This window comes from Mandrillus leucophaeus, unplaced genomic scaffold, assembly GCF_000951045.1.
Source record: "Mandrillus leucophaeus isolate KB7577 unplaced genomic scaffold, Mleu.le_1.0 Scaffold417, whole genome shotgun sequence".
NCBI classification, from domain to species: Eukaryota; Metazoa; Chordata; class Mammalia; order Primates; family Cercopithecidae; genus Mandrillus; species Mandrillus leucophaeus.
The window spans coordinates 966443-990984 of NW_012104443.1; the positions used below are offsets into that span (position 1 = coordinate 966443).

A 24542-nucleotide genomic window follows, 5' to 3' on the forward strand; every position below is an offset into this window, starting at 1 on the left:
TTTGAATTTTCAGCAATAGCTATTTTTATTTTTCTGCTGTTTTGCTTTTAAATTTTCTGTTAAAAATTGTTTAATTTTATGGGTACATAGTAGGTATATATATATTTATGGAGTATGGGTATCCATCTGCGCAAGTATTTATCCTTTATGTCAGAATCAATCCAATTACACTTTTTTAGTTATTTAAAAATGTAAAATTAAATTATTATTGACTATAGGCCCCCTGTTGTGCTATCAAACACTAGGTCTTATTCATCCTTTATCTTTATTTTTATTTTTATTTTTTTGAGACAGGGTCTTACTCTGTTACCCAGGGTGGAGTATGGTGACACAATCATGGCTCATGGCAGCCTCGACTTCCTGGACTCAGGTGATCCTCCCACCTCAGTCTCCTAAGTAGCTGGCATAGGCATGTGCCACCATGCCTGGCTAGTTTTTTCATATTTTTTGTAGAGTCAATAGTTTGTCATATTGCCCAGGCTGGTCTTGAACTCCTGGATTGAAGTGATTCACTCAGCTTGGCCTCTCAAAAGTGCTGAGATTAAAGGCATAAGCCATCATGCTCAGCTTATTCATTCATTCATTTTTTTTTTTGTTCCCATTAACCATCTCCACCTCCCTGGTGGTCCCCTACTCCCATTTCCGGCCTCTGGTAACCATCCTTTTAGTTTCTATCTCCATGAATTCAATTGTTTTGATTTTTAGATCCCACTAATAAGTGAGAACGTGTGCTGTTTGTATTTCTGTGCCTGGCTTATTTCACTTAACATAATGACCTCCAGGTCCATCCACATTGTTACAAATGACAGAATCTCATTCTTTTTAATGGCTGAACAGTACTCCATTGTGTATACGTAGCACATTTTCTTTATCCGTTCATATGCTGATGGACACTTTGGTTGCTTTCAAATCTTGGATATTGTGAACAGTGTTGCAACAAACATGGGAGTGCAGATATACCTTTGATACACTGATTTCCTTTCTTTTGGGTATATATCTAGCAGTGGGATTGCTGGATCATATAGTAGCTCTATTTTTTAGTTTTTTGAGGAGCCTCCAAGCACTTCTCCAGAGTGGTTTTACTAATTTACATTCCCACAGACAGCATATGAGGGTTCCCTTTTCTCCACATCCTCACCAATGTTTATTGCCTATCTTTTGGATAAAAGCCATTTAACTGGTGTGAGATGATAACTCATTGTAGTTTTGATTTGCATTTCTCTGGTGATCAATGATGTTGAACACCTTTTCCTATGTCTGTTTGACAGTTGTATGTCTTCTTTTGAGAAATGCCCATTCAATTCTTTCACCCATTTTTGAATTGGATCATTAAATTTTTTTCCTATAGAGTTGAATAAGCTCCTTCTATAGTCTAGCTATAAATCTTTTGTCAGATGTGTAGTCTGCAAATATTTTGTCCCATTCTGTGGGTTGTCTCTGCACTTTGTTGACTGTTTCTTTCACTGTGCAGTTTTTTAACTTGATGCAATCCCATCTGTCCACTTTTGCCTTGGTTGCCTGGTTGGGGAGTGGTATTACTCAATAAGTCTTTGCCCAGACCCATGTCCTGGAAAAGATCCCCAATGTTTTCTTGTAGTAGTTTCATAATTTGAGGTGTTAGATTTAAGTCTTTAATCCATTTTGATTTGACTGTTGTATAAGGTGAGAGAGAGGGATCAAGTTTTGTTTTTCTGCATATAAATGTCTAGTTTTCCCTACATAATTTATTGAAGAGATTGTTTTCTCCCAATGTATCTTCTCGGCATCTTTGTCAAAAATGAATTTGCTACAGGTGTGTGGACTTGTTTCTGGGTTCTCTATCCTGTTCCATTGGTCTGTGTGTCTGTTTTTATGCCAGTACCATGCTATTTTGGTTACTATAGCTCTGCAGCAGAGTTTGAAGTCAGGTAATGTGATTCCTCCAGTTTTGTTCTTTTTGCTATTCTGGGTCTTTTGGGATTCCATATAAATTTTAGGATTTTTTTTTTTTACTACTTTTGTGAAAAATGTCATTGGTATTTTGCAGTGAATCTGCAGATTGCTTTAGGTAGTATGGACATTTTAATAAAATTGATTCTTCCAATCTATGAACATGGAATGTCTTCATTTTTTAATGTCTGCTTCAAGTTTTTCATCAATGTTTTATAGTTTTCATTGTAGATATCTTTCATTTCTTTGGTCAATTCCTAGGTATTTAATTTTATTTGTGACTATTGTAAATAGGATTACTTTGTGGTTTCTTTTTCAGATTGTTCACTGTTGGCATATAGAAATGTTATTGATTTTTGTATGTTGATTTTCTGTCCCACAACTTTTCTGACCTTGTTTATCAGTTCTAATAGTTTTTTGTTGGACTCTTTAAGTTTTTTGAGATATAAAGTCCACATCCTATGCAAGCAAGGGTAATTTGACTTTTTCCAATTTGGATGCTCTATATCTTTCTCTTATCTGATTGCTCTAGCTAAAACTTCCAGTACTATGTTGAGTAACAGTGGTGAAAGTGGGCATCTTTGTCATGTTCCAGATCTAAAAGGAAAAGTTTTCAGTTTTTCCCCATTCAGTGTGATACTTGCTGTGGATCTGTCATATAAGGTTTTTATTATGTTGGGGTATGTTCTTTCTATACCCAGTTTTTTGAGGGTTTTTATCATGAAGGGATGTTGAATTTTGTCAAAGCTTTTTCAGCATCAATTAAAATGATAGTAAGTTTTTGTCTTTCATTCTGCTGATACGATGTATTACACTGATTGATCTGTGTATATTGAACCATCCTTGCATTGCTGGGATAAATTCCACTTGCTCAGATAAATAATCTTTTAAGCGTATTGTTGAACTCAGTTTGCTGGTATTTTGTTGAGGATTCTTACACCAATATTTATCAGAAATATTAGCCTGTAGTGCTTTTTTTTTTTTTTTTTTTGACGTTTCTTTGTCTGGTTTTGGTACAGGGGTAATACTGACCTGATAGGATTAGTTTGAAAATATTTGCTCTTCCTCTAGTTTTTGGGATACTTTGATTAGGACTGGTATTAGCTCTTCTTTAAATGTTTGGTAGAATTTAGCAGTGAAGCCCTTGGGTCCTGGGCTTTTCTTTACTGGTAGACTTTTTGTTACAGCTTTGATCTCATTTCTTGTTATTGGTCTGCTCAGGTTTTGGATTTCTTCATGGGTCAATCTTGGTAAATTGTCTGCTTTAGGAACTTATCCATTTCCTCTAGATTTTCCAATTTACCGGCTTACAGCTACTCACAGTAGCCACTAATGGTCCTTTGAATTTCTGTAGTATCAGTTGTAATATTTCATTTTTTTCATATCTGAGTTTATTTATTTGGGTTTTATCTTTCTTTGTTTTCAAAGTCTGGCCAAAGGCTTGTCATTTTAAAAAATCTTTTCAAATAGCCAACTTTTTGTTTCATTGATCTCATATTGTTTTCTTCATTTCAAATTCATTTATTTCTGCACTGATCTTTATTATTTCTTTTCTTCTACTAAATTTTGGTTCAGTTTGCTCTTGCTTTTCTAGTTCTTTAAGATAACACTGTTAGGTTGTTATTTAAAGTTTTTCTTCTTTTTTAGATGTAGGCATTTATAGCTATAAATTTCTCTCTTTGTATTGCTTTCTTTATCCCATAGGTTTTGGTGGGTTGTGTTTCCTTTAGCATGTGTTTCAAGGAAATTTTCAATTTCCTTCTTAATTTCCTCATTGACCCACTAGTCATTCAGGATCACATTGTTTAATTTCCATGTGTGTGTATGGTTTCCAAAATTCCTCTTGTTGTCGATTTGTAGTTTTATTCCATTTAGTCAGATAAGATGTGTGGTATTATTCCAATTATTTCTGAATGTTTTTCAGACTGATTTTGTGACCTGACATATGGTATATCCTTGAGAATGATCCATGTGCTGAGGAAAAGAATGTGGATTCTGCAACCATTAGATAAAATGTTCTGTAAATATCTCCTAGATCCATTTTATGTATAGTGCAGATTAAGTGTGATGTTTCTTCACTTCTCATGCTGAAAATGGGGCGTTGACATCTCCAGTTATTATTGTATTGGGGCCTATCTCTCTCTTCAGTTCTAATAACATTTACTGTATATATCTGGGTGCTCCAGGGTTGGATGTATATATATTTACAATTGTTATATCCTCTTGCTGAATTGACCCCTTTGTCATTATATAATAACCTTCTTTGTCTCTTCTTACAGTTTTCATCTTGAAATCTACGTTGTCTGGTATGAGTATAGCTATTCGTGCTCTGTTTTGGTTTCCATTGGCATGGAAAATCTTTTTCTATCCCTTTATTTTCAGTGTATGTGTATATTTATAGATGTACACTAAAAGTATGCCTATAAATATAATGAAGTGTGTTTCTTGTAGGCAACATATCTTTGGGTCTTCTTTTTTCATCCATTCAGCCACTCTACGTATTTTGATTGGACAGTATAGTCTATTTACATTCAATGTTATTATTGATAAGTTGGGGCAGACTTTTGCCATATTGTTATTTGTTTTCTGGTTGTTTTGTGGTCTTCTCTTCTTTCTTGTCCTCCTTTTAGTGAAACTGACTTTTGCTGGTGGTATGCTTTAATTTCTTGCTGTCTATTTTTTGTGTATTCATTGTAAGTTTTTCAATTTGAGGTTACCATGAGGCTTGAAAATACCTTACAATAGTAAATGTTACTAACATTTGTTGAGCACCTAGAATGTACCAGATACTGAGCTAAGTACCTTATAGGCCATTTCACTGTTATTACTTCCATTTTACATATGGGAAGCTAACTAGATTAACATTTCAGGTAAGCAAGAGAACTGGAATTCACACCTGGGCACCTGGGTAGAGTGGTGTCTTGCTGATCAGTGTCCCATACTGCCTCTTGCTCCATGTGATCTGAAGGAACTATGAAAAGGACTCTTGCCCCAAAGTGTCATCTTGTCTCTATCACCTCTGCTATAAACCTGTCTGCACTTCTCACAATTAAGTAACAATGTGTGTCAGGGAAACCATTATAACATATAAAACCTCCCTTAATTAAGAAATAGTAATTCTTGGATATAGTAATATATTAAAACATTGATATAGCCAACAAGTCATGTCCACCCATATTACACAAGGGGTACACAAGAGGTGTCTCAGATGCATCGAGGCAGGTGAATAAAATGGGTTCTCCTCTACCAATTCCCTTTCTCTCCAAACCCTCCAAGTTTAAAGTTGTTTTCTATCCTTCTTTTGGATTCCTTAACTATTCATGAGAATTGTTTCAACCAGTTGAAAAATAAGTATGCAGTTTATTTTTCATTTCACTTAATGAGATTAATCATATTATTCATAAAGAAAAGGAGATACAGGCATTGTTTACTATATGATTTGTCTTAGATAGTGATGCAAAAGATGGAGTCAGAGGTAGTAAGCTAAACAAATAATACTCTCTAAATGCAGAAGGGAGATAAAGTTTTACAGATGAATTATTCTGCTTTAATATTAGAATCATTGTGCTCCAGGTATATCAGACAATTGACTGAGGCTCCTTTATGTGCATATGCAAAAATGAAACAAAAAAAAGAGGGGAAAAGCCTAGGGAGTTTGAATTAAAACCTAGGCTGTGTGAGATAAGTGTTATGAATGAGATGAAAAACAAAACTGATACATGTGTAAACATTTATTAAGCACTCATGTTATGGAGACCTCATGTACACACAAATTTTATGCAGAATTTGTCTATGTAGAAGTCACAGAGAAGTTAGAAAAGAAAGACTCACGTTGCTTTGCATAATTTTCTGTAACTATCAAGAAAAAATTCCTGTTCAAAATATATAATTATCTATTAATATCCTTCTCTCTCATTTAGGGCAATTTTTATCATCCTGAGAAGACTACTTGTCAAAATCAGCAATGATACCCACAAGTAGATTCTGTAGTAATATCTGTTCAGACATTGCTTCTGTTCTATCCTCTCTCTCCTCCATTCTTACACCTCGAATCATATGTACAATAAACCCCTCTCCTTTACATCTCTTATATTCCAGTTGTCTCTGTGCTTCAGTCTGGATATTTTATATCATCCTATCTTAACTGTTCATTAACTGTCTGAACAGCTGTATCTAATCTACTAGTAAATCCACGTATTATATTCTAAATTTCAGGTATTGTATTTTTAAGTTCTAGAATTCCATTGGATTATGTCATATAGGTTCTAATTCTGCCCTAAAATACTTCATCTTCTCATCCGATTTATGAGCAGATTAACCATATTCATTTTAAAGTTTAAATATGATTATTCAATTATATGGATATCCCCTGGGACTATTTTTATTATCTGCCTTTCTCTCAGTTTTCAGTTATTTCATCGGTCTCCTGATATGCCTGGCAACTAGTGATTGCTGGGGTAAATTATAAGCAAACTATTTTAGACATAATTTGAGGCTCTGAATCATGCTATCCTTCTCCGGAGAAAAACAGATGTAAGAGTAGAATCAGATCACTTTAATTCAGTCTAGCATTAATACAACTCAAAACTGGATATAAGTATTTGCAAGATCTGGACTATTTCTAGTTTACCTTTACTCCTAAGGAGGTATTGTTCATTCAGGGGTTCCAGCTAAAAACTTGGAGGGTTAACCAGGTCCACTCCAGTTTGGTTTTCCCTGAATGACAGCTGTTGTCTCCCTAGCCCTGTGAAACTACTGAAAGCCCTAATCAGCTTCTCAGCTACAGTGTTCTCTTCAGCTTTTGGCATCTATGCATCATTTTTTGAATCTGAAAATACCTTAAAGAGGCAATGCTTAGGGCTTTTATTCTCTCTGGAATTCTGTTCCCTCAACTTATTGCAACTTTTATAATTTTCTAATGCTTTCACACATTAGTTTTGTTCCAATTTCATATGCATTTTCTGGTTGTTTGTATTTAGAGAGTTCATTTGATATAAGTTATTCCTCCAGTGGAAATGAGTATCTTCAAATATCTATTAATTTTTAAAACATAAAACCTGCTCTGATCCAGCATTTTGACTTTTAGTATTTTATCCTACAGATTAATTAATACATGGGCCCAAAATACATGTACAACAATGTTCATTCCAGTATTATCTATAATAGCAAAAGACATGAAAAAAATCAACAAAGTACATCAATAAAGAATAGGTTCAATACATGATAGCATAGCTATGTAATGAAACACAATATATTGTGAAATCAAATGGCCTAGGTTTGTTATGTGGTAAAATGTAAATGATATGTATATGGAACAAACATAATCATATGTATGTGAAAAGTAATATGTATAGCACATACCAATTTAGATAAAAATGAATAAACACATGCATATATACTTTTATATGCAAAAGAATGTTTCTAAAGAGATATATTAGAACAGAAGAGAGTGATTGTTCTGGGAAAGAACAAAAAAAACTAGGGGCTTGGTGTCACTGGAAGACTTTTCATTATTTCATTGTGTTGAATTTATTTTTCACATATTACATTTTAATTTTATATTTAATATACACTATTTAAAAGAAAAAATAGTATGATAAATATTACATGCCATGAGACAAGAAAAATAGCAGCTCAAAGAAAGCTTATTTAAGCAAGAAAACCTCACAGTAGTGAGCTTTGAATTGAGATTTTAAAGAGAGATTTAGCTGCATGGTGGAGGGATAACACATGCAGAAAGGGAAGGATAACATGGAGGTAGGAAGAGATATTCACTGTAGGGAAACCACTGATAGTTCAAAATTGATGAAGCATAGGGAGTTATTCCATTGACTCCCTATCTTACAAGCCTCATTTTCCCCCAAGGACAGATTGTGTCAGGGTAAGGAGTTGAAATTTTATTTTGAAGCATGGGGAGCAACTCCAAAGTCTATAAGGAAAGTGTAATATGATATGATTAGCTTTGCATTTCATATATATCATGATGGTACTTTGGACTACTGACTGACAAGGCGCAAGACAGGGAGGAGATACTTGTGCTAGATGACTGCTGCAATAATCTACAGGAGATGCCAATGTGGTGACTGTGAGGATAAAAGGGAGGAAATAGTAAGATATTAAGAAGGGTAGAATTAAAAGAACTTAGGTTCTTAGGAACAAAGGAGTATATGAAGTTACTTACTACAATTTCCTTTTTTGGCTTGAACAACTGAGCAGACAATGGGGCCAGCCCTTCAGTGTCAGGAAACATAAAAATGGCATAGATAAGAAAGAAAAGAAATGTTTAGTTCTGCTGTTGAGGTTGAGGGGCTTGGGGATGTTTAATAGATGACAGTGTGGGGGTACAGCTGAATACATATACATGTCTGGAACACAGGACAATGTTGAAGAAACAGACTTAGTTATTAGAAGAATAAAACTCGTAGTTGATGTCATGGGACTATTTCAGATCACCACAGGAGGAAGGCTATGAAGGGAACCACAATATATAAAAGGTGGAGTATATATAGAACGCCCCAAAGGAAAGCTAAGGAAGTACTCAGGAAGATTTCAGGAGTGAGTAGCCTCACAGAAGCCAATGGATGACAGTTTCAAGAAGGAACATACTCTTTCAGAGAAATCTAGAAAGACAGGAGCTGAAATGTGTTAGTGGTATTGAGAAACTAGATTACATACTGTATTAATGTGATGGAATTACCTAGTGCTTGTTTGAAGGTCAGATTTCTGGTCCCTGGTCCCTCTGAGCAGAAATTTGTGGGGATGGAAAAAGAATTTATGCATTTTTAAGAAGGTTTCCAGTGAATTACACCTTCAGGTCTGAAAACAACTATAGCAAATTGTAAACTCTTCAAGAAGAAGTATCTTGTTTGTTTAACTCCTCATGTATACTTAGTGTTCACCATAGCATCTGTCATATAATAGATCCTCAACAAATATTCAGTAATTTAAAAATGAGATGAACGAATGAACAGATAGATGAAAAGCTACTGAATGAAAGAACTAAAGAACTAATGTCTGCCAAAAACTTGGCAAGATTATTGGAGCTTACATTCTAATGGTACAGGGCAGATAATATACATGTGAACAGATGAACACATAAAATAATTTGCAGAGATCTGCTTTAGCTAGAGTAGTCAGGGAAAGCTGCTTTGAGGAGGTGGCATTTAAATTATCATTTAAATAATGAGAAGGTATTAACCAGTGATAGTCTGTGGACAAAACATTTCAGGCAGGGGAAGGTCCTAATGAGAAAAAGGGTGAATAAAGCGTGTTTAAGTAATAAAGAGACCTATGCGGCTACAGCTAAGGGAATGAGACAGAGAATGGGAGAACCGTGAAAGATGAGCCTGAAAAGATGGATAGGATGCTGATCATATAGGCTCTCACAAGTTGTGATCTATCGCTGTTTGGATGTTATTCTAATTGCAATAAGAACCCACTTACATTTTAAACAAAGTAGGGATATGATTTGATTTACACTTGAAAAATATCATTCTGATATCTATATAAATAACGGATCACGGCAGGGCAATGGTGGAAGTAAGCAGACCAGTTAGAGGTTGAGGTAGTATTCCAGACAAGAGGTGATTATGGTATGGTGGTAGTAGTAGAGACAGTGAGAAGAGCTTGGAGTTATAATAGAATATATTCTGGAAATAGAGCAGACAAGATCATGTTAATGAGTTAGATATAGCAGGTGAGGGAAAAAGGAGTCTAAAGAATTTGGATTTTTGCCTGTAGGCAATGAGGACTCATTTAAAGTTTTGATTGAGTGACACAAATACAGTAGAATATATTAGAACGATTATCTTGGGGCAAGAAGCAAACGAATTCTTTGGAAAATAAAATAGAAGGTAGAGGCAAATTTGGAGGTGTCAGTATTATTCTAGGCCTGAAGTAACAGGCATCTGAATTAAGGTGATGACAAAAGGAATGGCAAAAAAACGATGGATATCAAGGCTACCATCGAGTATGTAGAGATTGAATTTGTGGTATCTGTGGGCACTGAAGTTTCGCTGATAAATATGGACCACAAAGACTTGGGAGTCATCAGAATATAGCTAATAAAGTCAAGAGAGCGATTGAGATTACCTAGAAAAAGTTTCTAAAGGGAAAATGGAGCCTAAACTAGGAATCAGTAAAAGAGCAGGACTATCTAGAATGAAAGTAGAAAAACGAGGAAAGTGTGGTTCCATCAATGTAACTAGAAGCATTTCAAGATGCATCTGTAACTGGGAAATACGGACTAAGAAGTATCTATTGTGTTTGGCAAAATGGGTATCGTGAGTGATTTCGGTCACAGCTGTATCCGTTTAGAGGCAGAATGAGAAGACAGATTCCAGGTACTTGAGGCATCTCAGACATGAAGAAGTACTGACAATGAATACAGATAACACTTCTATGTATTTTGGTTTTGAAGCAAAGAAGAAAGAGAGGTAGTCAGAGAAAAACTAGGGTGGAGAAAGGGGGTCTTCAGGATGGGACAGTCTGTATTATGTTCCAATATTGATGTGAAGGAGACAAAGAGACTGAGAATGAAGACAGTCGAGGGGGTGGGTTGACTGCAATGTCTCTGAGAAGGCAGGTGTGAATGGGATCCAAGCACAGGTAGGGCCTTAGCCATATAAGGAAGAAAGAACACTTCTCCCAGTTACAGTAAGCAAGGATAGGTGTAGGTACAGGGAAATTAGTAGGGGTGGTGCTGGAGTTGGGAGGGAGGCAGTGCGATTTCTTATATCATGGCTCCTATTTCCTCTGTGAAGGAAGATGCGTCATCCACTTAAAGTAAGGGGTAAGCTGAAGGGATTTTAAATTTTAGGACAGTGGAGAAGGAATAAAATAGCCATTATGGAGAATGGGTAGAAAATAATTCTAGGGAAATGTAAGATTGCCAGAGCAAGTTGAGGAACTTGCTAAAGAATCATTGAATAAAATGAATTTTGCATTTTGTGTTTAAACATCCTATGGTAATACGAAGGTTAACTCATAATCAACATCATGGTGCTTCTCAAAACCTTGTTTCCCTTTTCTACAAAGAATATCAACACACTTAAAATCTAAACTTATGACTTCAAATTTTGGAAATAGCTCTTTTGGCCAATACTTTGGCTAATGCCAGTCTCTCACTTCTGAATTTTTCTTTCATTTCCATAAATCTATACAATGTTTTGGTAGAAGCTAAATTTAGTCTGATGGCAGTGAACAGATGTAAACATGATATAATGGAGCTACAGAACAAATTGCTGTGAGAAAAGTCCTATCAGATAAGCATAGAAAGCAACCATGTTCCATAAATTGACTTAAATAAATGACACCAAATTATCTAGAAACCAAATACAATTTGTCACAATTATATAATCATTTCATTTTTCTTTTAATCTTTACTATCTGCCTGGAATACACTAGATGCTTAATAATAATTATTAAGGAATTAACACTATAAAAAATAACATTTCAGAGATTTCTAGGCATTTGGTACATATTGATTGATAAACCATAAAATAATCAATTACAAATAACTCCCCCAAAAAGGTAAAACCCATAAAGGTACTGAAAAGTGTAACTGCTAACAGTTCATATTCACAGCAATGGTATTAAAACAGCCCAGAGACAATATTGATGAATTAAGAGCATGGGACAAGAAAACGATAACTTGTTAAAAGAGATAGGTTCTTTCATAGGAGAGAGATTTTCTTTTTTCCATCATCATGATAGAATATAAATACCCCACATAGTGTAATAATTAAACATTCTAGTTAATGATGCATTGCCATACTAAACATAACATTTGCTCTAAAACTCTAATAAAATATAGTACATTGAATAGAAAGAGTACATGAAAACAACTGAATATTTAATGTTTAAAACATGTTTAGGGTTTCACAATAAGAAGTTAAGTAGAGTAATTTGAAATCTTAGGATAATTTTTTTTTTACTATGCTGCAAGTCAATTTCTTAATTGGTAAAAGAGAAGGGGTTACATTAATCTCTAACTCCTGTTTCTGATGACAAAGCATGTGATCACACAAACTATCAGATACTTTAATAGTATAGCACATTTTATATAGAATATAGTGTTCATTTTAATAAAAATAGACTTTCTGACAGAGCACTTTCTTTTTAGGTATAACTGTGTCATATTTGGGTTAACAAGTTGGTAATTAATTTTTATAATTTAAACATTTTCATTTCCATTTGAAGTTTATTTTTTTCATAAATATACTACAAATGTATTTGATTTTTTCTAAAATAAAATAAATTTTGTAATCATTATATCATGGCATTATTTTGTTTTCTCCTTTAGATGACTGTATTTTGAGATCTAGTATAAATTCTTACCTCTATGAGATATGGCTCCATTTGATCCAGGGTTTTCCCAAGATGCTTATCAGGATCTAAGCCTGCCAAGAAAGGTTAAAGTTTTTAAAGATAACTATCAGATAGGAACTTTAAAGACACATTCCCTTTCCCTTGGCCCCTCCTTGCCTAGGAAAGCAGTGTGTATATATTTTAATTGCTTTGATCATAAAGTAAAATGTACTTTGCTAGTATTTACTTTTCTATTCCCCGTGGGTAACTGGTTTTATTGCTTCTGAAAAGTAAGTTTCCATTTATTTCAATTGCACTGTGTCAACTACCAGATGCATTGTTTCAATTCCTTTATTCATTTTGAGGATAGAAAAATGTCTGGAATTTTAGGATAGAAAAAAAGAGTATCATTTCAAATACCTAAACTTTTAATTCTTTATATTTTAATGGTTACGGTTTATTTTACTGATGGACAACAGCATTAATTTTTTGATTTATCCCTATTTTATTTAAACTTCAAACTTCTTACTTAGACAATAAGAGTAGAAAATAGCAGTAGACTGTTATGCTTAAGTATTAATTCACTTAATAGTAGCATACGGGCACAAATAATTGCATTATTAAATTAAATGACATTTCATTTCAATGACTCCTTTGCAACAATGTATTTTTCAAGTAAAGATACAGACAACTCTGAAAAATCATCACTGTGCCAACAGCACGTGCATAACCTTTAATAAAGATATTAAACTGACATAACAGTAGCGTTTACATAGGTGATGGAGTGCGGGAGACAAGTGTGAGCTACATGAATGCTTTCTATACACCAAGACTAATTAGCCAGGAAAAAAATCACATGTCACAAGTCGGCCATGAAATAAATGAATTCATTTTGGATATTTACATTCATATTTACATATATTGGCCTAGCTTCATTTACAAAAGTTAATGTAATGAAAGGCAATACTATAGTGCAAAGACAGTTTTGTCAACAAATGGTGTGAAATAACTGGATATCCATCGGCAAAAAAAAAAAATGGATCTAGACACAGACTTTACACTCTTCACAAAATTAACTTAAAATAGATTGTAGACGTAAAGGTAAAATGCAAAATTATAACATTCCTATAACAGGAAAAAAATCTAGATGGCCTTGGTTATGGGGTATTTTAATACACCCCACCAGAAGCATTATCCATTAAGGAAACAATTAATAAGCTGACTTCATTAAAATTAAAAACCTCTGCTCTGTGAAAGACAATGTAAGAAGAATAAGAAGAAAAGCCATAGACTGAGAGAAAAGAACATCTGATAAAGGACTAGTATCTAATGTACACAAAGAACTCTTAAAACTCAACAATAAGCAAACAACAATCCAATTTAAAAATGGGCAAAAAGACCTTAACAGACACCTCACTAAAGATATATCGATGGTAAATAAGCATATGAAAAGATCCTCCACATCATATGTCACCAGAGAAATGCAAATAAAACAAGAAGATACCACTACACACCTATTATAGAGGCCAAAATCTGGAAAACTTACAACACCAAAGGCTGGCAAGGATGTAAAGCAATACTATTGCTGATTGGAATGCAAAACGGTACAGTCACTTTGTAATGGGAATACATGTAAGACAGTTGGGCAGTTTCTTACAAAACTGAACATATTCTTACTAGATGATCCAACTATGGTGTTCCTTGGTGTTTACCCAAAGGTATCAAAACTTTTGTCTTCACAAAAACCTGCCCATGGGTGTTTATAGCAGCTTTATTCACAATCGTGAAAATCTGGAGCAACCAAAATGTCTTTCAGTAGGTGAATGACTAAGTAAATTGTGTACATCCAGACAATGAAATATTACTCAGTGCTTAAAAAAAAAAAAAAGCTGCTATCAAGCCATGAAAATACATGGAGGAAATGTACATGTGTATTACTAAGTGAAAAAAGCCAATCTGAAAAAGCTACATACTGTATAATTCCAACTATATGACATTCCGGAAAAGAAAAAACTATGAAGATAGTGTACATCCAGACAATGAAATATTACTCAGTGCTTAAAAAAAAAAAAAAGCAGCTATCAAGCCATGAAAATACATGGAGGAAATGTACATGTGTATTACTAAGTGAAAGAAGCCAATCTGAAAAAGCTACATACTGTATAATTCCAACTATATGACATTCCGGAAAAGAAAAAACTATGAAGATAGTAGAAAGGTCAGTGATTGCCAAGGGTTTTGGGCAGGGGGCAGTCAAGGTTAAACAGGCAGAGCACAGAGGATTTGTAGGGTAGAAAAATACTCTGTATGATACTGTAATGATGAATACGTTATTATACATTTGTCAAAACCCATAGAACGTACATCCCAGCAGTGAACCTTAATGTAAACTATGAACTTTGGGTGATTATGATGTGTCATTGTAAGTTCAACAATTTTAACAAATGTACCACTCTAGCAGGGGAGGTTGATAATGGGGGAGCTCATGCGGTATGGGGTCAGGGTATGTGGAAAATCTCTGTACATTTCTCTTAATTTGCTGTGAACCCACAACTGCTTTAACAAAATAAAATTTAAAAATTTGGTAAAGTTTCCTTGTGGTCTAGAACATGATCAGATTTTATAAATGCTCCATCTGTGCTTGAATGAAAGTGTGTTTTCTATCTGTTGAAAGCAAGATTCTGTACCCAAACACATAAAATCATGACCATACTTGTTAATTTTGCTCTTCAAATCTTTTATGGCCTTAAAAATTTTTGATATCCATGAACCATCAGTTTCTAATAATAAGGTAAAAAAAAACTCCCATTATGATTTTGGTTTTAATAATCTCTTCTTATAATTCTGTCATTTTTCCTTAATATATTTGAGAGCTATGTTGTTATATGTGCACAAACTCATAATTTCTAAAACTTTTTGAAAGAATTACTCTGCTTATTAAGAATTAGTGACTTTTTCATCTCCATCAGATTTTTATCTTGTAATCTGTATGTCTTCTATGAACATTGCGACACCAGCTTTCTTTTGTTAATCTTCCATATATATTTTTTCCATTATTTGTTCTCAAATTTTTTGTATTGTTGTAGATGCCCACATATAATTGGCTTTCTTTTGTTTCACCCAATCTTATAAATATGACCCTAAAGAACCAAGTTTAATAATTTTATGTTATATGGCTGGACCTGCTTCTAGCATCTTAGTATAAATTTTCTGTTACATTAAGCTTTATATCTTTTTCTTTTTTTTCTGCCTCATACTGAGTTGAAAATTATTTTAATGTTTTACTCTGCTAATTAGAATGCTATAGAGTGAATTTCTACTTTTCAGATAATCATCTGTGAATTTTTGCATACATTCAAAACCATAGTTTTAAAGTCTTAATGTATTAACTCTCTTCAGCATCCTTTAGACCAGAACTTAGTATGTTTTAACTAGACACTACACAGGCTTCACCATTTCAGTTATCATTGTGTTGAATTTTTTTCCATTATTTTTAGCAAGAAAAATTAAGGTTATCAACATAGTTTACAATGTTTATGCTCACTATTGTTTGTCATTCATTTCTCCTTGAATCAATCTATTTCTAACTGAAGTTTGTTCTTTATTCTTTCACTGAAGATCTGTGAGTGGCATATTCTCCTAGTTTTTACAGGTCTCATAATGTCTCTATGTTTCTCTCACAATAGTTTAGTTGCAATATGTTACTTTTGGCATTTGCGGTTCCTAATGAAAATTATGATGTCAGTCTGATAGCGGCTCCCATATAAGGAATCTTTATTTTCTATATGCTAGATTGTACAATTTTCAACATACCTATGACACAATTTTCAACATACCTACTACAGTTTGCAATCCTAATTCAAGGTGTCCAGGCATATGTTTATTTTAATTAGTACTGGACAGCACCTAATGTGTACTTTCAATTCAAAAACTCATGTCTTTCTTCAAATCTAGAGTATTTTCAGTTATATCTGCTTTTCTGCCTTCAATTTTTTCCTTGAAACACGTATTATACAAATACTGCAATTTCCCAATCTAGCTTCCATATTTTTTAATTGCATTTTCTATTTTTTTCCTCTCTCTGTGGCTTTTTCTATTTTTTTGCTCTCTCTATGCCTTCTTGGTGAATTACTTTTTCTCTTTTTTTCCGCTGCACTCATTCTCTCTTTGACGTGACTAGCATTTATTCCGCCCACTGAGGGTTTTTTTCATGACTATGTTTATGTTTCATTTCTAAAATTTCTAATTGGTTTTCATATCACTCTGTTACTGCTTCATTCTGGGCGATTTATTTTTCTAATAACTACTTTTTTAAACAAATGGATTTTATATTTTTCTTGATCTCTCTGAGGTTCTCCCTCATGTAGGGCACTTCCCATTTCTGTTTCCCCACAGGACATGACCGCCCAACTGCTTCTGCCTGCTTCCTGGATCCCTACATTACAGTGCACAACTTCAGTCCTGTTCACTACTTTCTGTCTTTTCATTTCTAGCTAACAGAGATGTTTACAATGTTTTCCAGCACAATTATGTTTTTCACATTTTTCCTTCTTATATTTATCTATGACTGCCATGGGTTTGGGAAATTTGTTAAAATCCAAAGCATGAATATACAAGGTCAGCATGGCTGGAAGTCACTTTTTAGCTTTCCCTCCAACTCTGTGTGTGTGGTGTGTGTGTGTGTGTGTAACAACACATACATATATCACAGTCAGCATTAGGGCATCATTTAAAAAGTCTCCCATGATTGAATCTGAGAATTTGTGTTTTGCATTCTATGCATGAGCCTGGAAGTAAATATATGCAAATATATGCCTGTAAGGCATAAAAGGGAATTTAAGAGCATACAGTTTTACACAGGTAGGCACCATAAGATCTCATTTTTCTTGCAGTCTTTTAATTCATCGTAGAGTATCAAGCCCCAGTTCAGAATTATTAAAGTATAGAAATAGCAGTTATATCTCATTTCAGAGATGTCTGTATTCCACAGTGGATAAAGTCATTTGGCTTGCCTTTAAATATGAGTCAGTAAATAATGTAAAACACCCTGAACACACTTTCCACATGAACCTGTGGTCTTCACACAGTTACAGCTTGGTAAAAATTAGTTGGTCATTTAAACACTTTTCTGTATTCATGAAAATATTTTCAATACATTAGCTTGGGCTAAGCACTAAAAATTCCAGGAAGCTAAAATCATTGAAATAAATAACATTTAAAACATTAGAGAAAAATTTTCAAATATTTTCCTGAGACATATTAGAGATAATTTCACTACAAAAGGAGATTATTGTACAACTAGAAACTATCTAAAATATTTACGAGCCAAATTTCTTTTCTCTCAGAGCTAATAATAAAATAAGCTTCATGCGTATCTACAGGTTTGGTAATAGGGTCTGGGTAAAGTTTAGTGAGGGTGTATAGGCTGCTATGATTCATAGGCCTGAGGTTTTAGACCACGGGTATCCAATCTTTTGGCTCCCCTGGGCCACAGTGGAAGAAGAATTGTCTTGGTCCACATATGAAATATACTCACACTAATGATAGCTGATTAGCTGGAAAAATAAATATAAAAATAAAATCTCATAGTGTTAGAGAATTTACAAATTTGCGTTGGGCTGCACTCAAAGCCGTCCTGGGCCATGGGTTGAATAAGCTTGTTTTAGACATTTTACACAGGGCAGAAGCATTTCACACACATGAAAGATGGTTGCAAAGGACATCTAAAACCAAGGAATTAGCAGGATGTAAGAAACAAACAATTTTAAAACATATTTTTCAGAGGTTATGCCAGGTGATTTAGGTAGGCTTTTTTGGCACGAACAATGATTTAGGTGTTCCTATATCATGATGTGATACTATTTAAACAGACTATAATTCTTTTCCATAAAATGTCTAGGTTTTAGTAATGAAACTACTTGTTTAAATTGAATATAATAGCCTGCATACTCTTCTGAATGGATTTTTATACTTTAATTCAACACAGCTTATAATATTTACTTCTATCAGGCTAACATGTTCCACTGTACTTGATTATAATAACTACAAAGGTCTTTTTCTCCTGATGCCTTGCTGGTTACTTTATCTGAATATCTGAATACTTTACCTGAGCACAGTCTGCCTTTGCTTCAATTTTTCTGTTCATTAGAAAGTGACAAGTCATTGGGGACCTCATGATCACTGTCCATATGCCATGTACTGCAGATTGTTTACAGAACATATTTTCTTGGATAAAATCCAGAGATTCCTAGCAATTCCAGTTACTGTCCTTGCTAAAGCAATGGCCTGAAGCCACCCTGATCTTTTAAGATCTTTTCTAAATCATCTGAAACTACTAAGCATCAGATGATATTAGGGATGTTAGGGATGTTGTAGGAAGATTATTCATCCTACCCCAGAATATATTTGGATACAGAAGTTTCCTCAAGAAATTCTTTAACGCTTAGCACACCAATGATTCCATAAATATCAAACTATTAATACATGAAAACAAAAACTCATAGTAATTGTTTTTATAAGTATAATTAAAGATGAATACTTAATTTTCTTACACTTCCCCATATTCCACAAGTTTCCTCATCTATCAACATCTAAGCATTGTATGCACAGTGTTTATAATATTTACTTTCATTTCCCTAAATATAAGATGATTATTAAAATAATTTTAAAACAAAGATCTGAAAAAACAGATCTCTTTAGTGTGAAAAATTGTTAGCTTATCTATAATTATGAAGCTCTAAGATTCTAGTTTTACATTTTATGTATTTTGGTTTTGGTATTTTCTAATTAGGTGATATACACAAAGATTTCTGAATGATCCTTCTTAATTGAGAAAGGAAGGTCAGGGTCATATTAGCATTAATAAAATATATTTCTCAATAGACTTATTTTTAAATTTTTGTTTTAAATGGCTCAGAGAGAAACATTTTTAAAAAGTCAATGTCTGAGTTAAATTTTAACACAAAAGATAGACATCACAGCATCTCTACTTTACCAACAAGAAGAACCCACTTATGTTTCTAAGCACAACTAAAGAATGATGCTAATACACCAATATATTTGCACTCAAATAATTCTATCCTATAAAATCATTTTAAAGTATATGAATATATAACAATATCTCAGTAAATTTAAAATCCATCTTACACATCCATTCCATTTTCAATTTCTAATTAGTAGCCACTCAACTGGTAAATGCAGCTGGTCCAAAAGGCACAATTTTCTTTTTCTTTAAATAAACCCTAGTATCTAGATCCTACACAATTTTAGTATACTTTAAAAATCTCTCTGTTAATCTTTGTAACATCATCATTCTTATTTTATTTTACATAAAACTGCATTACATTAAAACCTTTGAAGGAGCTATTAAAAGCCTCTGAAAAAGCCACAACAGTTCATTGGCTTTTTCAATGCAATTCAACTTTATCTAAAAGCTTCAATTTACCTCAGTCCTTGCAAAAGATTTTTCTTTTTTAAATTTATTCAATTTAGGTGTCTCTTTTCTAGTAAAGCTTGGGTTGTGAACAGACACAAATTGTGCTTCATTAAAATCCTAGCGGTCAGTACAATTTACTTCTTGAGCCAGTTAATTATGGAATGTGCGTCTTTATGTATATATCTCCCTATAAAAACCTTTATAATCACTGAGACAATTACATTAGTTAATGTTAACATAAATATCAATATCAAGAAATATCAATATTAATGCAGATTATGATCCATAGGATCCAGGATGATGTTAAAGTACATTTTAACTCTAATACATGAATATGTGACTTTGAGTTACCAACAATATTTTTGCCAAAGTACAGAAAAAATTTACTGTAAACCCTGACACCTAGCCATTTCATCATGTCATACAGACATTCCTTGATGGAAGCTGGGTGGATGAATAAACCCACAACAAGACCTAGGCACTGATAACTCCATGCAGAATTAAGAAATTAATTAGGAGGAAGAACCATAATTTGCAGAGCTGACATCTATTTTACTTTACTTGCATGTATCAATGGGAAGCAATTACAATTCAATTAAAATATTCAATTTTATTACTTTACTTACTGACCTTGAAGTTAATGCCTGTTTTATTTAATTGCATCATCTATGAATAAATGTTAACCCTACAATGTTATGCCCCATTATTTTCAATGCATTTTTCAACTTCTCAGCTGAATTGTATCAATTTATTATCTACTGTCATGAAAGCAAGTGGAGGTTTATCTTTTCAGTACAGCCCAATATATGAAGAGAGAGACATCACAAAATGGTTGACAATGCTATTTTTAAGAGTCAAGTAAAGTGAATTGTCTTCTCATCTCAACCTTTGTAGCCTAGAGTTTTACTGTAAAATCAGTAGGTGATATTAGAAAAGGTATAATCATTCTGAGAAGCAACTTCTAGTCTGTCTATAATTCTTGATAAATCCACTGAATACAAGAACTGAATACCTCACGTATCTTTCAAACTAAAACACACACACACACACACACACACACACACACACACACACTCCTGAAATCTCTTCCTATCTCTACCAGGCTTACTGGCTAACTGAACAAGTAGATACCATTTTTAAAACTCGAACTGTTTTGTGGGTAAATATAATTTTTATTTGTTCCCAGACTCCTGCTGAACACACCATTATTCTATAATTATTTTTAGAAATAAAATGACAGAATTTTTATTTAAAAGAACAGATAAGAAGACTGGTCATATAATCTCTAAAAAAATGAGCTTACATATATGAAAGTGACTATCTCAGGAAGGACCTTATTTCAATTTTTCAGATTTTCCATTTCTACAGTTAGACTTAAATGCTTACAGCTCTTAGAGGTTGTGTTACGAGTTGTCTCAACATGTGACTTCTTTGCTTTGAATGTAAATGTTTTAAATTCTCCAGTCAAACATACAGAGAGGCAGAATGGATGAAAAAGTGAGCACCAACTATATGCTGCCTACAAGAGACTCAGTTTTCACCTTAAAACACCCTCATAGACTAAAGGAATGGAAAAAAAGATCTTCCATGCAAATAGAAACAAAAAGAGCAAAGATAGCTATACTAATCTTAGACCGAAAAGGTTTTAGGTCGAAAACTGTAAAAAAGACAATAAAGGTCATCATACAGTGATTAAAGAGCCAATTCATCAAGAGGATGTAACAATGGCAAACATATATGCACCCAAATTGGAGCACATAAATATATAAAGTAAACAAGTCTGAAGAGGCATAGACTACAACACAATAATAGCAGGAGATTCAGTACTCCACTATCAACATCGGATAAAACTTCCAGACAGAAAATCAATAAGGAAACATTGGGCTTGAACTACTTTAGGGCAAAGGAACCTAATAGATATTTACAGAACATTCCTTTCAACAGCAAAAGCACAGAAATTCTTCTCAAGTGCACATGAAACATTCTCCAGGATAGATCATATGTTTGGCCACAAAAAAGTCTTAACACATTTAAGGTTAAAATCATGTCAAGTATCTTTTTCAACCACAATGCTATGAAACTAGAAATCAATAAAAGAAAGAATCACGGAAAATTAAGAAGTGCGTGAAAATTAAACAGTATGTTCCTGAAGGAGCATATGGCCCTATCTTCCCGGGTCAAAGAATAAATTAAAGGAGAAATTAAGAAACATCTTGAGACAAAAAACAAAGTGGAAACACAATATCCCAAAATTTATGGGATGCAGCAAAAGCAGTTCTAGGAGGAAAGTTTGTAGCAATAAATGCCTACATCCAAAAGGAAGAAGGATCTCAAATAAACAACCTAACATTATAGCTCAAAGGATTAGAAAAAGAAGACAAGCCCAAAGATAGCAGAACAAAGAACATAACAAAGATTAGGGTATAAATAAATGAAAATCGAGCCTGGAAAAACAATGCAAAAACCAATAAAACAGAATTTTATTTTATTATATTTTAATTATTTTATTTTATTATTAGACAGAGTCTTGTTCTGTTGCCCAGGCTGGAGTGCAGTGGCACGATCTCAGCCCACTGCAACCTCCACCTCCTGGGATCAAGTGATTCTCCTGCCTCAGCATCCTGAGTAGCCACGGCTACAGGCATGTGTCACCACGCCTGGCTAATTTTTGTATTTTTTTAGTACAGACAGGGTTTTACCATATTGGCCAGGCTGGTCTCAAACTCCCGACCTTGTGATCTTCCAGCATCGGCCTCCCAAAGTGCTGGGATTACAGGTGTGAGCCACTGTACCTGGCCTAAAACTGAGTTGTCTTGAAAAGCTAAACAAAACTGACAAACCCTTAGCCAGACTAAGAAAAACAGGGACAGGACTCAAATAAAATCAGAAATAGAAGGGGAGACATTATAACAGGTAACATGGAAATACAAAGGATCATAAGACACTACTCTAAACAACTACATACCAACAAATTGGGCAATCTAGACAAAATGGATACATTCACAGAAACCTATAACCTACCAAGACTGAATCACAAAGAAGTTGGAAATCTGAACAGACCAATAATAACTATGGAGATTGAATCAGTCATTAAAAGTCTCCCATCAAACAAATGCCCAGGACCAGATAGCTTCATGGCTGAATTCTACCAAAAATTTAAAGAGCTAATAGCAATCTTTCTTAAACTCTTTCAAGAAAACTAATATTGAAGAAGAGGGAATACTTCTAAACTAATTTTACAAGGCCAGAAATATTCTAAAATCTATGAACTGATAATTTTACTTCTGTGTAACATAAAGTAGACTTAGATATTTTATAGACTCACTTTTAGAATCAATGGCATACATGAAATAAATGACCAATAAATAATATTAAGTATAGTTATGCAGTTAATGATAATCAATAACTGCTGGTGATAGCTCAAATTCCCCTTTTTGTACATTAAAAATTACTATAAAGCTTTTGGGGTGTACAGAACAAATAATAAGTGAAAGATGTGTGGAACACAGAGAATTTTTTTTTTAAAGAAGGGATTTGAAATATTTATTCTTGAAACATTTTCCTAATTGTTCTTATCAGTTTTCAAGATGATGAGTACTGGAAACTGAAAGAAGCTTGAGTAGAGAGTGTCTGAAGGTGGAAGAGTTGAAGCTAAAAATGTAGACAAAAGCCAGGTCCTATATGGCCTTCTGTTTCATTTTAAGGAGTTTATGCTTGAAAGTAAGGTCATAATGAATACTGAGAAATTCAAACAAAACAATGATACGATCCAATTTGACTTTTGAAAGATCATTCCAGCTTCAGTCAAGTTCCTTGGTAGAAAATAAGACTGGAGGTAAGAAGGCAAATAAACAAGGTGCTGCAACAGACCAGATGAGAGAGGATGTAATAGACAAAGCATTAGTATAGAGGAGAACAGAATTGAGAGCAGCATATGGTAGGTAAGATATATAATATCAGTGAATTGGATGTGGGGAATACAGGAGACAGAAAAGGGAAGAATGAGTCTCAGGTTTTTGACTTTGAGCAAATTAAAAGATGGTGGCACCAGGTGTTATTCCTTCAAATATATATATAAATCAAATAGATGAAGGTTTGGGAAGGACAATAAAGGGTGAATTCAATATTAATTGTGTTAAAATTGACATGTATTTAAGTTTCCCACGAATCATCAGAGAAGAGTTATCTAACTAGATTTTGGTCTATAGAAACAGAAGCCATGAAGTGAAATCTCAAGGAGAATATTTGAGTGAGAAGAGAAGATACAGAAAAAAGCCTTGAGGAATACCAAATTCTAATGAACTTACAGTAATAATGAAATGTTCAAAATGCAAATCTGGTCTAGTCATTTTCTTTCCCCTATCAGCTTTATTGAGATATAGTTGACAATTTAAAATTATATATATTTAAGTTGTACAACTTGATGACTTTATATATGTAAACACTGTAAAATATTCACCACAATCAAGTGAATTAACATACCCATCTCCTCACACAGTTATCATTTGTGTGTGTTTTGAGAACACTTAACACTTATATCCTTTTTGCAAATTTCAAGTATGCAACACAATATTCTTAACTATAGACACACTGTTGTACATTAGATCTCCAGAACTTGTTTATCTTGCATTACTAACTCTGTACCCTTTAATCAACATCTTCCCAAATCCTTCTCCTCTCTGTTCTCTGGTAACTACCATTCTATTCTTTATTTCTTTAAGTTTGACATTTTTAGATCACATATATAAGTAATACGATGCAGTATTTGTCTTTTTGTATCTGGCTTATTTTACATAGTATAAGGTCCTCCAGGTTCATCCATGTTGTTGCAAATAGTTAGATTTTCTTTTTAAAGGTTGACTAATACTCC

General features: G+C 33.7%; 1 protein-coding gene across 2 annotated transcripts in view; it reads right to left on the reverse strand.

Moving 5' to 3' along the window:
• DPH6 (diphthamine biosynthesis 6) overlaps positions 1 to 24542 on the reverse strand; it is a 185172-nt gene that overhangs the window by 30362 nt on the left and 130268 nt on the right. For both annotated transcript variants that reach the window (XM_011992698.1, XM_011992699.1), the window contains exon 6: positions 12268 to 12329. In XM_011992698.1, the coding sequence (XP_011848088.1) occupies positions 12268 to 12329 (62 nt within the window). The remainder of the gene's footprint in view (positions 1 to 12267; positions 12330 to 24542) is intronic.